The sequence below is a fragment of the Ascaphus truei genome, chromosome 4 (assembly GCF_040206685.1).
Source record: "Ascaphus truei isolate aAscTru1 chromosome 4, aAscTru1.hap1, whole genome shotgun sequence".
NCBI lineage: Eukaryota > Metazoa > Chordata > Amphibia > Anura > Ascaphidae > Ascaphus > Ascaphus truei.
The window spans coordinates 325,051,164-325,068,820 of record NC_134486.1 but is presented as its reverse complement, the minus strand read 5'-3'; the positions used below and the strand labels follow the sequence as shown (position 1 = coordinate 325,068,820).

Below are 17,657 nucleotides of genomic sequence, written 5' to 3'. Positions count from 1 at the left end.
ACCCCGAGACACCCCCAAGTACCCTATTATACTCGGTACCAATGCTGATATTGTGCAAGCAGTCATCCGGGCCTATCTACACGAGACTAAAGAGCTCCCCATGTCAAGCCTACAGCTGCAATTTGTTCAAGCAGACCCAGCCCCGCCCCCCTCTCCTTCGGATGACTACGGGCTGTTGTTCTGCGGACGGAGGGGTTTGACACAGCTTTTCCCCGGAGAAACGCAAAGAATTCCCGCTTGGTGTGCTTATGCGGAGCGCCTAGCCGAAGACCAGCAATTCTCGCTAGAGATTACCACAGGGGAGGATGTACGGCGAGGGTATCGGCTCACAACCCGAATTCCTCTATTGGCATGCCACCATTCCTCGACGGATTGACGTGATGGTACAGAATCTATCGCCCTTCCCTCTGACCATCGATGTGGGGCAGCGGATAGGAAGGATCTATCCTGTCAGTTCAGTGGAAGAAGCCGTGCAAGTAAACACGACCCGAGTGGAAGAAACAGGGACGGCCCTAGACTTCGATTTTGGCTCGTCCGAGTTGCCAGGAGCCTGGAAGGAACGGTTACGGGTGCAACTGGAACAGAGATGATCCGTATTCTCTACCGGAGAGATGGATGTGGGGTGTAGTCGCAACGACCAGCACACCATTCGGATGACGGACGAGAAGCCCTTCATAGAGCGCTTTCGGCGACTCGCTCCCAGGGATGTGGAGGATGTGAGGGCAGCTATCAATGACATGGAAGCCGCCGGGATTGTCAAATAATCCCGAAGTCCCTACGCCTCTGCTATAGTAGTCGTGAGAAAGAAAAATTAAACCGTAAGACTGTGTGTAGATTATCGGACGTTGAACAATCGGACGTGCCGGACCAGTATAACCTCCCCCGCATAGAGGAGATCCTCGATACCTTACACGGGAGCCAGTGGTTCAGCGTACTGGACCTATGGTCCGGGTACTATCAAGTCCCTATGAGCCCTGAGGATCAAGAAAAGACAGCCTTCGTCTGCCCCCTGGGGTTTTATCAGTTCACCCGCATGCCTCAAGGCATATGCGGGGCACCAGCCATCTTCCAGCGGTTAATGGAGAAGACGCTGGGGGACCTCAACCCCCGAGAATGCCTGGTGTACCTGGATGACATAATAGTCTTCGGGAAAACACTGGAAGAACACGAGGTCCATCTCTTAAAGGTACCGATAGACTGTCACAAGAAGGCATCAAACGCTCTCTGGATAAATGCCAGTTCTACCGGACCTCAGTGACATACGTAGGACACATAGTGTCCGGGGAAGGAATTGCCACTGATCCCGCCAAAATAGAAGCTGTCGTCAACTGGCCTCACCCGGAGAATGTGGGGGAGTTGCGCTCGTTCCTGGGATTTTGCGGCTACTATCGCAGATTTGTGGAGGGGTACTCATGTAGGGCCAAAGCCCTCAACAGCCTGCTGAGAATATACCCGTCGGAGGCGGGTCAGAAGGCCAACTCTGCCCGACAGCCCTTCTGGGATAAGTGGACCCCCGCGTGCGAGCAAGCCTTCCACGACTTGAAGCAGAGCCTGACGGCTGCTCCGGTCTTGGCCTACGCCAACCCCGACCAACCCTATATCCTACACGTGGACGCCAGTCTGAGTGGCCTAGGGGCCGTGTTGCATCAAAAATACCCTGAGGGGTTGCGACCCGTAGCGTATATCAGCCGTAGTCTCACGGCTAGTGAGCAGAATTATACGGTACACAAGCTCGAGTTCTTGGCCCTTAAGTGGGCCATAGTGGACAAACTTCGGGACTACCTGTACGGGGTGTCGTTCGAGGTACGCACCGATACAACAATCCTCTCACCTACATCATGACCCGACGGAGATCAGTAGGAAGAGATTCCTGGGCCAGGGATAAGAGCGTTCTGTTGCACGGCCGCCATCATAGATGAGCAAGTAGCCTTTTCGGAATTGCGGGTAGCCGACTCTCTAGGGTGCACCTCTGCCACTATACCCGAAGCCTATCGTGACCCGAGTGGAATGCATGTTACCCCCGATCAAATTATCGCCTGGGAGGATATGGTACGTTACCAAGAACAAGATCCGGTCGCCGGAACTATCCGTGATGCCATTCGACAAAATCGACGGGGCCTACTTTGCCAGACTCCGGGGGATGTCGGCGGTATACTGAGGCGGGAGGCGGACAAATTTGAAATTCAAGATAGGCTGTTGTACCGAGTGGTGAAATATCATGACCACCCGGGTCGCCGACAACTAGTGTTACCAAAAAGACTACAGTACGTAGTGTTGAAAGCTCTCCATGATGAACACGGACATTTGGGGATAGATAAGACTTTTGGACTAGTGAGAAATAGATTTTTTGGGCCAAAAATGAGAGAATCCGTGGAACATCACTGTCGTAGGTGTGTGCGGTGTATCCAACGCAAGACTCTGCCCACTAGAGCTGCCCCCATGTGCCACCTAAAAAGTACGGGACCTATGGATTTAGTCTGTATGGACTTCTTGTGCATCGAGCCGGACACCCATGGCACAGGGAACGTGCTGGTCATCACTGATCATTACACCCGTTACGCCCAAGCCTTTCCGACCAAAGATCAAATAGCCATTACGGTGGCTAAGGTACTCTGGGAGAAGTATTTCATGCATTATGGGCTTCCTCAACGTCTGCACTCTGACCAAGGACGGGACTTTGAAAGTAAGCTAATAAAAGAATTGCTGAACCTGCTACACATCAAAAAGTCCCGTACTACCCCTTACCACCCACAAGGGGATGCTTTACCCGAACGTTTCAATCGCACTCTGCTGGACATGCTGGGCACGCTAACCAGTGTAGAGAAGACTAAGTGGAGTTGCCATGTAGAGACTCTTGTCCATGCTTATAATTGCACCCGCCACGAATCTACCGGGTTCTCGCCCTACTTTCTCATGTTCGGCCGTGAAGCCCGTTTACCAGTGGATATACAGTTGAGAGTCTCCACCGATGGGGTACACAACACTACCCATTTTTGCTATGTGCAAAGATTACAACAAAACCTACAGAAGGCCTATGGGCAAGCCGAGAGATCTGCTGAAAAACTGAATGCCGGGAACAACAGGCGTTATGATCACAAAGTGAAACATAGGGACATTAAAAATAAAGACATACAATACAAAACCTGGTGTTGCCGTACTTCTCCGCAACCTGGGAGTACCGGGAAAACATAAGCTGGCTGAACGGTTGCGGGAGGGGGTGTACAAGGTGATTTCTCATTTGCCTGACCTTCCAGTCTACTGCATCAAAGACTCGGAAGGTCGGATAAAGATGTGGCATCGTAATCATCTGCTCCCTATTCCCCAAATAAGGAAACTTGGAGTGGCCTACATCTCCCCTGAGTGGGGAAATGTCATCAGGAGAATAAGTCGGGAATGAGGAAACTCTGGAAGATCCACAGGAAGGAACCTCTCAAAGGGGCCTTCCGGCCGCGGGGGCATCTCCCGGAGGAGCTACGGGCAAAGAGCCCCTTGGCCCAACGACAGAGACGCTGACTCCAATGAGTCAGCTGCTAGATCCACAGAGCCGGTGCTTTGTGCCACAAAGAGACTTTATAAATATACCCAGCCCCTCAAGGGCAGAGTTGTAAATGCCCGATGAGAATTGCTACTTTCCAGAAGAGGTAGCTGAAGAACCAATTCGCAGAAGCCAAAGAGCGGGTCAACCTCCAACGAGGTTTGGGGCACCCCATTATGAGGCTCAGCAGTGGGCTCGCAATCGCATCCAATCTGTTATTATCATGTTCAGTGAAATGTACAAGCTGATTTAGAGACCTATGTATTAGCGTTTTTTCATTATATAACTGGTTGTATTGTTATCGTTGTCCAAGCGGGGCCGTTGGAATCTACAGGGGGGAGGATGTAGCCGTGACCCCTTATTCACCCTGAAAGAGCGGGAGTTTGTGCCTGCACAGAGGGAGTTGCAGAGCCCGCGAAGGAGGAGAGTATATTGGCGGTAGGTGGCAGACCCTTGTCCCAGCAGCCCCGCGGGGAGGGTCAGGTGAGAGGGTTGAGCCAATGGGCTGCGGAGGTGGAGTAGATATAGAGAGGTGGTTGCACGCACGTGGAGTTAGAGCTGGTTGGAGAGGAGAAGAGACGGAGTGTCTGTGTAGGGGAGGTTGATCCGCCCCGGCGCAGGCCATGTGCCCCAGGCCCAGTTAGCCCTGAGTCACAGTAGAGACAAGCTGAGCTAGGGATCACCCTAGTGAGGTTCCTGTTCCCATAGTATCTTTAATACCCTAATCTGGACTATACTATCGAGTGGGAGGTCTGGGCTCAGACCCCGCTTGCTGTTGCCGGAGTCCGGGTGGGAGCGCCCCGGACCTGAGAGAGAGAGAGAGAGAGAACGGTGTCGACTTACAGAGACTCTTTGCGAAGACCGTAGCAGTTCCGAGCACCGGAGTGCTCGGCAGGTATTTCAACAAGTGCATCAATGGTACCATTCATTCACTCGAGACACAGTGGCTGCGCAGTCACCCATACATACACATAGTGGCCAACAGTGAGCGGGAGGACTAATCCGTTAAGGATCGGACACAGGGTGGAATCACCCGGTGGAAGGTGTGGGAAGCAGTGTTGGCGTCCGCCGTGGCGCATGATTGTGGGGCGCCCGCCGTGGCGCAAGATAGTGTTGGTGTCCGCCGTGGCGTGTTATAAAGTATATATTGGGATGTTATGGTGTGTACCTAATTTTGAACTTTATCTGCAAGTAAAGGAGATTGGTTATAGAACTTGGCTGTGTGAGTGTAATTCTTGCATATATACGTCCTGCGAAGACCCACTCCCCCGTTGGCGGGAGCTGTCGCAGGTGGAGGTGCTGCACCCGTTATAGATATTGCGCGTACCCCAGGCTCTCCGTGGCAGAGACTTAGGCCCTGCGAGCCTACAGGTAACACAGCACAGAGTAGCGGCTTGCTAGCGATAGGAAGCAGGGCTACATATATATTCTCCTCTCACATTCAAAAGTTTCTAAAACTTGATGCTATTTCCTCCGCAATATCACAAAGATACGCCCTTTCCTCTGTTACGCGACTGCTAAAACTCTGACTCAGGCCCTCATTCTCTCCCGTCTCGATTACTGCAACCTCCTGCGGTCCGGCCTCCCTGCCTCTCACCTGTCTCCCCTACAATCTATCCTAAACACTGCTGCCAGAATCACTCTACCCTTTCCTAAATCTGTCACCGCGTCTCCCCTCCTGAAATCCCTCTCCTGGCTTCCGATCAAATCCCGCATCTTACACTCAATTCTCCTCCTCACTTTTAAAGCTTTACACTCTTCTGCCCCTCCTTACATCTCAGCCCTAATTTCTCGCTATGCACCATCCTGACTCTTGCGGTCTTGTCAAGGATGTCTTCTTTCTTCCCCCTTTGTATCTAAAGCCCTCGCCCGCCTTAAACCTTTCTCACTTTCTGCCCCACACCTCTGGGATGCCCTTCCCCTCAATACCCGACTAGCACCCTCTCTATCCACCTTTAAGACCCACCTTAAGATGCATTTGCTTAAAGAAGTATATGAATAGCACTGTGGATAATCCTGGACACATGATACATAAAGCTTGGCCCCCTGCAGACGCACTTACTAGAATTCCCTGCTACTGTCTCTATACGTTCCCCAACCCACCAATTAGATTCTAAGCTCCGCGGAGCAGGAACTCCTCTTCCTTAATGTTACTTTTACAGTGTGTCTGAAGCACTTATTCCCATGACCTGTTATTTATATTATTTGTTATTTATATGATTACAACATGTATTACTACTGTGAAGCGCTATGTATATTTATGGCGCTATATAAATAAAGACATACAATACAATATATACAGTATCTCTTGAAAAAAAGGGTAATTTAGTTTAACCCTTTGGCCAAAGCATTATAAGCCTGCAAGCCACTTCAAGGCATGACCATAATATCGCAGGTCCTAACACCAACTGATTAAAATTCTTATTTACCTGTATAATTACAGGAAGAATGATCTGCATTGGATCTGTCGCAAACAGCTGCATGAAAAGACCTGTACATATGGAAAGTGGAGAGGGGCGAGCTTAAAACCTGTGTTTATTTGTAATATTTCTTAGATGTTTTTTAAATTATATATTGTTAATGAAAAACATTATTCTCTCTTAAAACAGGCATCTCACAGAATCAAACATCTAGTGTATACTTTATCGACAAAGAATACAACATTGCATTTTATGACTATCCTACTGTTTTGAAACCTATGCTTAACTTCACAGCATCTGTAAGTTGTTTTATTTTAACATGTAACCTTTTTTTATATATAAGAAAACCCCCACAGATTGTAGAGATTTAAAATGTATATATCATACAGATTGATTTTTTTTAAAGTATAACTTGTTAATAGATCTTTTTGTCATTTGACAGAATATGGATGGAAAAACTGAAGTCTTCTTCGAATCAATCAAATTATTAATAGCATATCTGGCAAAAAATGCCTAAAAAGCATAATTAATTGAAAAGCAATAAATTATATGTTTTAGACACTCTAGATACTCTAGATGACACCTGTGTCATACTGCAGCCCTAAACTCTCTTTGCAAAAAAAAAAAAACACACAATAAAAAAAAATAATGAAAAAAAGTAGCTTGTTGTCAAGCAAGCTGAGGTTAAAGTTCACTGATTTTATTCCAAGTTGTGCTCTTGTCGCCAAACAAAATAGTTAATTTAATTCTGAAGCACACTGACATGAGTTTGAACATTTCTACTCAGGAGAACAAATTAACTTATTCCTAATTATTACTCAGAGAATTATTATATATCGAAAACTTTCCACACTTTTTTTTAAAGAAATCAACTAGACCAGCCTCCCTCCCATATCTGAAGCCACATATCCACCCTATCTGCCACAGATAAACTGCATTTTCTGAAGTGATTGGGATAAATAGTAGGTTGTGGGCAATCAAATGATCAGTGGGAGAGTAAACAGTAAAACAAATAATGGGCTCTTATACTGATGCAGCGGCCGTTATTCGAACACATCACGGCGCCGATTTTGAGTTCTCTGCTGTTCCTCACGCAGCATGAACGCGGCCAATCGCCCCAGGCACCCGCGCTTATCGCAGATGTTTTGTTTGAATTTCATGGATTCTGTTTCTTCGTTTGCAATAAAATGCATGAATTGTAATGTGTACAGTACTGTGCCACTGTGCTACTGTGTCAATTTCATGTTTTTAAAAGCCAGAACACTAAAATTTGTTTTTCTGCACTCGTGCTCGCATCTTAGTGCGGGTGTCACGATTGTGCTTGCCACAAAGCAAGGTCGGATCGCGTGGCTGAGGTGGGGTTGTACTGTATGAGCACCGACCTTAGACCGCGCAGGCTGATTCGGATTGCGCAGTTCGTAGTCGTACATAGCAGGATCGGGACTGGAGAGAGCAGCGTAGTCAGTGGACGAGCCAGGGTCAGGATTGGAGACATCAAGGTAAACGTAGTCCGAGCAGGGAGTCGGCAACAGGAGATCAAGCAGGTCTTCCTGCGTCAGATAAAATGCTGCAGGTCGGGAACGGGGTGTGCGCCAGCGGCGTCCATTGCCCATGGCACCGGTCTCAGGAAGGAGAAGGCTGATCGGAGTGGGCACACCACCAGGCAGCACTGGTAAACCAATGCTTCAGCGCAGGAGTCCAGAACGAGCCTGTGCGGGGGGAGAGAGCTTCAGGACTCAGGGACAGGCCTCTGCTATGGGAAGAGCAGCAGGCCTCAAGAAACAGAGAGCTGAAGTTACGCTGGAGATCCACCACTTCAGCACAGGAACCAGGACACCGCCTCTGCAATGGAGAGAGAGCAGCAGGCCCCAGGAACCAGTAGACAGGCCTCTGCTATGGAAGGACAGCAGACCTCAGGAAACAGGAAGCTGAAGTAAACACTGGAGTGTCCTCCGCTTCAGCACAGGAACCAGGACATGAACTAGGAACATGGAAAATGAACATGGAAACTTAACGAGAAATAACAAGCCTAGGGCTTGTGGCAAAACACATGTGAATATCCAAGAAGGATTATGCTCGGCAGAGAAGCATTGTGGGGAAAGCTGTATTTAAAGGTCAATGAACCAATAGCAGAAGGGGCGTGGGACAGCATTGCTCTAATGAGTGAACTGGGGCTGCAGTAATAGCTTGCACAGCTGCAGTAGATATCCGGGGGAGTGTGCCAGGACTGCACAGGTCTGTAAGGCAAGGCAAGCAGTAAACCGAGGTGTGGATTCCTTACAGCGGGAAGGCTGGAATTCATCCCGCGGGATTCCGATGTACATGACACGTGAAGTGCTCAAATAACGGCCGCTGCATCAGTACATTGTTAAGCTTCCTATGTTGTTTTATTTTTCAAATATTTGTACTAAAGGAATTTCAGATAGCTATATATAAATCCCTTCTTGATGATGTTTTATTTTTTAGCTCAAGATCCTGAGATATGATGGAAAACAACTGACTGCGGATGAAAGAAAAAATATTGTTGCAATCACAATAACACAGTCAATAAAGTTAACAGAGGAGGAAAAGACCACGGCGAAAATGCAGAATAAAGATTATGTCATTCCTGAAAATGGTATAATTCATATCGAGTTCCCACTGCTGGCTGATACAACTAAATTAAAAATCAAGGTATTAAATAATGTAAAACATTAATAAGAACATCTGCTGCTGCAAAAAAATGACGATTGGAAGATGGTTATCACAAGCAATGTTGCTTAAAATGAAAATGTCTTTTTGTTCATATCACATATGTACAGTGTATATGGTATATGTGCATTAGTCCCAAATCTTCATTTATATATGATCTAATACAGAAGAACTTAAAATATGTTAATGAAGTGTGTATTGAAGGTAGATACATGGTATTCGAAGTTGAAAGAAGACATGTCCATATATAAACTTTTTGTTTAATGTTAATCTGATTATGAAACTACTGTATGTTTATAGTGATTAATAGCAAAGTGAATGAAAATACCAACATTTGGCAATGCCGGGATTATGTACCAAGGACATTTTTCAGCATAACTAATGTAACTAACTAACAAAGTCAATTCATCTTGTGTTTCTTGGCCACAAAGTTTGAAAGCACCTTGCTTCAACATTTGCTCTATGTACACAAACTAAGGAGGAAAAATAAGAGAAGCAAAGAGGTTGTTATGCTATGCATGTATTGTAATGGAATGTATCAAATTCTGGGACAACATTTTTGCAAGTCTGAGATAGCAAAAACCTGTGTGGTTAATAATCTAATAACAACTGTCTTATACTTAATATACCAGAAGAAAAAAACAAACTTTTCTTTGTTTTTTTTTTTTTGTTTTTTGTTTTTTTCTAACATTTTTATTAGGCATTTGCAGTTTACATGCATAAAAATACTCTTACAGCCTAATACATAAGAGTTTTTCAAGGTATATATGGGCTAAAAGAAAAAGAGAGGCGGGGCTCCAAGACCACTGAGTGGTCCTGTGAGCTAGAGGCTAGAAAGAAAAGAAAACAGAGAGGGGGGAGGGGGGAGGGAGAAGGAGGAGAGGTCCTCCCTACCCCCAGCCGCCATGGTTCGTGCACCTAGATTCGGAATCTACTCTTTTGTGCGAATATCAGTATTAGACAGGTTTTGGTCGAGGTTAATGTGTCAGCCAAGGTTCCCAAACTTTTTAGAAGCCTTCCGTCGATCGCTTAAGAAAAGCAGTTAACCTCTCCATAATCATTACCTCGTTTATTCTTTTTTTTACAATCTGTTTGGAGGGAAGTGACACCTTCTTCCAAGAGGCCGCTACTGCACATCTCGCCGCTTTGAGAATGAAGGAGATTAATTTCCTAACTGGTCAGTCAATTTCCTCTATTGGGCGAGCCAGTAGGTAGGTCAGTGGATCGATGGGTATCGTGAGGTCAGTTACCTCTTTTATTAAAGATTGTATAATTAGCCAATATTTCTGAATTTCTGGACATGACAACCAGATGTGGGCCATGTCCCCCCATTGTCCACAGCCTCTCCAGCATAGATCAGAGGCCAGGGGGTAGATATGTTTTAACTTCACTGGGGGTTTTCTTTGTTTTTATATACAGACAGCTTGCTTTTACAAAGGAAAGATGCTTTAAAAGACAATCAGATCTATCCTTGATCAATAATGTCTGTCTTTTTACCTTTCCAACATGTTTTTGTGCACCTTTATTACCTGAGAAGTCTTTTTTATAAAATGTATTGCACCTACTATACAGCACCATTTTTGCAATCACACATTACATTTCACATATTCTCTGGCCTCTTGCTTTCCTCTAATGTCAGTTGATGACAGCATGTTCATTGTACACTTCTTACTCTAACACAACCTCTATATTGACCTTGAATACATTTGTAAATACAATTGATTCAATTTTTTTTCAACAAACTGAACAGTGCTAATGTGAACAGTCATTCTTGACAAATTATACCTCCTCGCCTCTTCTAGTATTCTCACTTATTCTCAGCCCCCACCTATTCACTTTTCATTTGATATATTTTGTTATCCTGGTGGCTTTTGGTATTGCTCCCCGACATTAAGCACTTATGCTGGTCCCTCTAAATGTGTACAGTATGTAATCCATTTATTAATCCTAATCTCTGATTTCAATGAAAATATGACAACCTGCGTTTATTTTCTACAGCAACCTATTGCATTTCATTGATCAAAATTCCTAATTCCTTCCTCAAGTAAGCTAAATTAAGTTTGTCATGGCCCTCATGATGACTGTGTTAATTATCACTAGTAATTTTACTATCCAAAATGTCGTCTATGGGCTACCACCCTCCACATAGGGAAATATAGAGTATGTTTTTGCTTAATAAACAACTACAATAGTTTCCGTGTCATGTTAAGATTAGTGAGATATAACTCCCTTGATTGTGATCTATCCCTTGTTTTTTTTTTTTAACTAAATGCACCACACATGCTTCACACTAATCGTTTTGTACTGAACCTGTTGAAATAGATTCCTTTAATATTTAGTAGAACAACTGACCCAAGACTTAACTGAACTCCTTATGATATCATCATCTGTGTCAGGTGCTTAATTTACCTTGTTTGCCCTCTGGTACAAAAGTGTAAGTTAATATTGATGTCGGTGCTTCTTTTTTGTAGAATACCTTTGCTAGCGCTCTGTTTGGTTTAACTTGAGACAAGGAATGTCCACATTTTCCATCATTTGCTTGCTCGTATCATACATGAACTATATTGTCTTTAGTGTTGCTTTAATGATTAACATGGTCAGTGCTGAGATATTGAGACATTCCCCAGCACTTAGTACATTTACTGCATGGTGCCTCTAATCAACAAAAATTATATTTTACAGGCGGAATTTATTGGCAACGTTGATCATATATTTATCAGCGATGTGCTTAACTCTCCAAATAAGACATACATCCAGATAAAAAAAATAAACCAAGATGTAAAGGTAAGATATACCGCTATCTGCAAATAACACTGCTCTATTACTATCCTCTGTATAGGAATTTGTATACATTTCCTATATCTGTATCAGTAAAGTAGCATATCATTTCATTAAGCAATTTCCTCTCTGAACATACAACACTATATAACTCCTTATAGAGTACATTGGTATTACAAGATACATATTCTACAGGATTATTATAGGCTGGTCAAGTACAGTTAGGTCCGGAAATACTCGGACACTGATACAAGTTTTGTTATACCGGCTGTGTACCAAAATAAATTTAATTTACAGTTAAATACTGAATGTGGGCTTAAAGTGCAGTTTATCAGCTTTAATTTGAGTGTATTCACATCCAAATTGGAGGAAGGGTTTAGGAATTACAGTACATTTCCTTAATATGTATAGACCCCTCTTTTTCAAGGGACCAAAATTAATTGGACAATTGACTCAAAAGCTGTTTCATGGACAGGTGTGGGCTATTCCTTCATTATTTCATCATCAATTAAGCAGGTAAAAGGTCTGAGTTGATTCCAGGTGTGGCATTCGCATTTGGAAGCTGTTTCTGTGAACCCACAACATGCGGTCAAAGGAGCTCTCAATGCAAGTGAAACAGGGCATCCTTAGGCAGCAAAAAAAAAGAAAATCCATCAGAGAGATAGCAGGAACATTAGGAGTGGCCAAATCAACAGTTTGGTACATTCTGAGAAAAAAAGAACGCACTGATGAGCTCTGCAACACAAAATGGCCTGGACGTCCACGGAAGACAACAGTGGTGGATGATCGTAAAATCCTTTCCATGGTAAAGAAAAACCCCTTCACAACATCCAGCCAAGTGAAGAACACTCTCCAGGAGGTAGACATATCATTATCCAAGTCTACCATAAAGAGAAGAATTCACGAGAGCAAATACAGAGGGTTCACCACAAGGTGCAAACCATTCATAAGCCTCAAGAATAGAAAGGCCAGATTCGACTTTGCCAAACAATATCTAAAAAAGCCAGCCCAGTTCTGTAACAGCATTCTTTGGACAGATGAAACTAAGATCAACCTGTACCAGAATGATGGGAAGAAAAAAGTATGGCGAAGGCTTGGAGCGGCTCATGATCCGAAGCATACCACATCATCGGTAAAACACGGTGGAGGCAATGTGATGGCATGGTCATGCATGGCTTACAATGGCACTGGGTCACTAGTGTTTATTGATGATGTGACAGAAGCAACCGGATGAATTCTGAAGTGTATAGGGATATATTGTCTGCTCAGATTCAGCCAAATTCAGCAAAGTTGTTTGGACGGCGCTTCACTTTACAGATGGACAATGACCCAAAACATACTGTGAAAGCAACCCAGGAGTTTTTTAAGGCAAAGAAGTGGAATATTCTGCAATGGCCGAGTCAATCACCTGATCTTAACCCGATCGAGCATGCATTTCACTTGCAGAAGACAGAACTTAAGGCAGAAAGACCCACGAACAAACAACAACTGAAGACAGCTGCAGTAAAGGGCTGGCAAAGCATCACAAAGGAGGAAACCCAGCGTTTGGTGATGTCTATGCGTTCCAGACGTCAAGCAGTCATTGCCTGCAAAGGATTCTTGACAAAGTATTAAAAATGAACATTTTATTTATGATTGTGTTAATTTGTCCAATTACATTTGAGCCCCTGAAATAAGGGCACAGTGTATGAAAATTGTTGCAATTCCTAAACGTTTCATACAATATTTTTGTTCAACCCCTTGAATTAAAGCTGAAAGTCTGCACTTCTATTGCATCTCAGTTGTTTCATTTCAAATCCATTGTGGTGGTGTACAGAGCCAAAATTATGAAAATTGTGTCAGTGTCCAATTATTTCCGGACCTAACTGTATATACAGTATTCCCCTATCCTTCAAATAAAATGTAATCCAATTAGCTATACAAACTTTTTATAGAAAACATATCTATTTTGCACACAGGTACCAGCAAAATGGGATAACCTTTCCGCTTTGAGCTAATAGCTTCATGCAACAGGGTTCCCCATCAAATACAGGGATATGTCAGCAATATATTGCATTACAAAATATAACTGAGCTTGAATAGCAGAGAACCAGTAATTATCTAGTAATACCCTTATACATAAGCACAGTATTCATGAAAGCATGAACACTAGGGTCTTAGTGTACTTATCCACCTACAGTACTGTTACCAGTGTGTTGCATTTCTGGTTCCTATGGATGAATGGAGTAAAATCCCATCATCACACCCAAGACACCCCTTCGGGTGTAGGGTATTTACTGTATGTTAGAGGTTAGGTTAATGTAGAGAGAGGCTGGGCTAATTAGTATAACATTTACTAAATTGATTAGTACAGTGCATTTATTTTTTGGTAAGTATGGTCATAGAGGCATGCATGGTCCATGTAACACTAAAGGGGTTATTCATTAAACTGCAATAGCCCCAATCGGCACAATTACAGTTAAATTAATAACCCCCACAGGGCTTAATAAACAATTTTGTAATAATGTGTGTGTAAATTTGTATCACAAAGTCTAGTTAGGTGTAATGAACAATATACAGTACATGTATATTACTGGCATTATATGGGTAACCAAACTAATAATATAACTTGTCCAGGCTGGGTTAACAGAAAATTTTATCCATTATTGTGCGCTTTTGCATCATGAATTGATAATTTTGCTACTAGTGCTAATTTATGTTTTTATTTCAATTTCCATCATTTTTTTCCCCGTTTCAATAATAAATGCAGGATTTCATACACTAACATGTGAAAAATAATGTATTAAATAGGAGGAAGTTTTTTTTCATAGGAACAATAGTTTTCATGGCAAAAAAATGCCACTTGCAGCTTTCAGCTCTATGACCCGGATTCACTAAACTCTGTAAAGGGTAAAAATATGCGTTCAAGTAAAGACAAAACGTTATTTTTACTGGGTGCGTGTTATTACATAAAATAATTCATATTTTACCTATGTGTGTTAAATGTAACGGTGAAAATGGAAATTAGTACAGTAATTGCCGCCAAATTATTATTCAGATAATATTCCCTTAATTTGTATACCTGATGATATAGAACTACTGCCAAAAAATATAGCTGCTTTTTGTTACCTACAGTATCCCAGTCAAGCGTTTGTCCTTTCTTATCTATGTACCGTATATAATGGGACACTATAGACGTGCAGATGTAACCAATGTTATTGTAACCAATCACATGTCAATGTTGTAAGAAAAAGTGTGTGTGTGCTGAGCACGCACATTTTAAGTGAAATTCTTTGTCTTTTGTCATTGTTTTGTCACAGAAATTGTATTTGTGATGGTGATGTTTTTAATTAAAAATGAAAACACCATTTCAGTGCCAAAACGCAAAGAAGTTTGACTTAGAACGCGTGTTTTAGCTATTTGCACTTTTATATTTATAGTAACTGTGAATTCCTTGTGTGTGTGCATCACTGTGTGTGTGCATCACTGTGTGTGTGTCTGTGCACACGTGTCAGTCAGTGCTTGTCAGGTGTGTGTGGTCGTCAGTCAGGGTGTGTGAGCACCCGTCACTCTGTGTGTGTGTTACACTTTGTGTGTGTCACTCTTTGTGTTTGTGTGGGTGTCATTCTCTGTGTGTGTATGTGTGTCGCTGTGTATGTGACTGTGTCACTGTGTGTGTCACTTTGTGTGTGTCTGTGATTGTGTGTCTGACTGTGTGACTGTTTCAGCACTGGGATCGCAGGGGACGTGGCTCGGTCCCTCCCTTCTTCCTACCAGTGACTTGTTGCAGGGTCTCCTCTTCCTCTCTGTCTGGCTCCTCTCCTCCCCTCGGTCCGGCCTCTCTCGCATGGCACGCAAGCGCACATGGGCCGAGGTGCGCACGTCCATTGTGCGCCTGCGGATTTCAATAAGAGGCGCGAGTGTACTTGATCTGCGCATGCACTCCTCTTCTGCACATCGGTTGGCTACAACCTCCGTGCATGCTGGAAGTGTGAGGTATGCGCATACGCAGGCGCGTGTCAATTAGTAGCGTGACGTCACTTCCGTTATGGATTTTCGTGACAACACAAGTAATTTTTCCTATCAAAAATCTCTAGGTGTCTGCAAAGAAGTTTCACTCCACCCCCCCCCCCCCCACAAATGCATTAAATGACTCACAGTGGGCAATAATTTTGCACGCATCAACTTTTATTTCAATAGCACTATTGCAGATCTCACGTTAAATGACGTGCCAGCTTTGAAGGAGGGTATTGTATTATTAAGTGCAAAAACGTTGGCAAAATAAGTCTAGCTAATCTAGAATAGGTGATTACATTGCATTTTACTATTCATATAGCTTATTTTGAAATTGCAGGCCTTTGTGAAACCACAATTTAAAACTATCTGCTGAGTTAATCTCAATCATATAAGCAGAGCAAGAGTCCTACAAAAAAAAGGTTCAGTGACTCTTATTCCCACAACACCATAAACACAGCAATTAAAATAAATCCTTTAATTACATGTTTTCATTCTTATTCTCCCCACATGCTCCCCTCTGCTCCAACGTGTCCTCCACATGTTCCCCTCCTCTCCAGCTTCTCCCACATGCTCCCCTCCTCTCCAGATTCTCTCCCACTTGTCTACTCCTCTACAGCTTCTCCCCCACATGCTCAACTTCTCTCCACTTTTCCCAACATGTGGAGCAGATTATCCCTCACATGCTCATTCCTCTACAGCTTCTCCCCACATGCTTCCCCCCTCTCCAGATTTTCTCCCACATGCTTCCCTCTTCACTAGCGTCTCCACCTCATGCTCCCTCCATCTTCAGCTTCTCCCCCACATTCTCTCTTCCTCTCCGCTTCTTCCATGCTTCTCTCCTCTACAAATTCTCTCTCACATGTCACCTCCTCTTCAGATTCTCTCCCACATGCTTCCCACCTCACCAGCTTATCCACCTCATTCTTCAGTCCTCTCCAGCTTCTCCCTCCTACATGTCCCTTCCTCTACAGGTTCTCCCTCCCACATGTCCCTTCCTCTACAGCTTCTGCCCCACATGCATCTCTCCTCACCAGAGTCTCTCCTACAGTACATGTCCCCTCCTTTCCAGCATGTTTACCACATGCTTCCCAGCTCACTAGCATCGCCAGCTCATGCTTCGCTCGTCTCCAGTTTCTCCCTCACATGCTCCCCTCCTCACCAGCTTCTTGCCACATGCGCCCCTCCTCACCAGCCTGTTGCCTCGTCTCCAGCTTCTCCCTCACAAGTCCCCTATTCAGCTTCTCCCCCACACGCTCCCTTCCTCACCAACTTCTCCCCCACACGCTCCCTTCCTCACCAACTTCTCCCCCACATGCTCCCTCCTCACTTCCTTCTTTCTCACATGCTCCCTCCTCTGCATCTTCTCCCCCACATGCGCCCCTCCTCTCCAGCTTCTCACCCACATGTTCACCAATGCGTCCCTTCTGATCAGCTTCTCCACCACATGATCCCTTCCTCACCAACTTCTCCCCCAGATGCTTCCCTCCTCACTTGCTTCTCCCCCACATGATCCCCACCTCTGCAGTTTCTCCCCCATATGCTCCCCTCCTCTTCAGCTTCTCCCCCACATGCTCCCCTCCTCTCAAGTTTCTCCCCCACATGCTCTCATCCTCACCAGCTACTCGCTCAAAAGTTCCCATCCTCATCATACTTCCCCCCCACAAGCCCATTTGTTATCTTTCTTACTTACCCCTTCTCTCTTTGTTACTCATCCTCTCCTCACTCTCCCCTTCTCATTCGGTACCATCTCTCTTTCTCTCTATCCCATTTCTCTCTCTCACTTTCACTCTTTCCTCCTTGTAACTCTTTCTACCCTCTCTCACCCTTCCCACTCTCACTCCTCTCCCTTTTCTCGCTAACTCTTCCCCCTGTAGCCGAGTCCCCATTCTTACCTCCGGTGCGCGGGGGATGGGGGAGAAGCAGCCTGGCTTGCCGGGGGCCGCCAGAGCTCCGCGCAATCGGGAAGCCACTCCGGTACTCTAGGACAAGCGGAGGATATTGCAGAGATGGGGCGCATGCAGTGGCAAGCGGCGCATGGCAGCCATTTTGGATGGCCTGGAAAAGGCATTGGGAACTGCAAGTTCCATAATGCCTAGCAGGAATAGCGTGGTGGCCATCTTGGACAGGCTCCGCATACCCTGCAGAGGAATTACATGTCCCAGGATCCTCTTGGAGGGGAATACACATGCAGAGTCCCAGCTAATAGGGCTTTAGCACCAGGGAGACACAGGATATCC

General features: G+C 44.6%; 1 protein-coding gene across 1 annotated transcript in view; it reads left to right on the top strand.

Moving 5' to 3' along the window:
• CD109 (CD109 molecule) overlaps window positions 1-17,657 on the top strand; it is a 220,784-nt gene that overhangs the window by 62,318 nt on the left and 140,809 nt on the right. Inside the window, exons 10-12 of the mRNA XM_075598010.1 lie at window positions 6,145-6,254; window positions 8,422-8,628; window positions 11,329-11,430. Of these exons, the coding sequence (XP_075454125.1) occupies window positions 6,145-6,254; window positions 8,422-8,628; window positions 11,329-11,430 (419 nt within the window). The remainder of the gene's footprint in view (window positions 1-6,144; window positions 6,255-8,421; window positions 8,629-11,328; window positions 11,431-17,657) is intronic.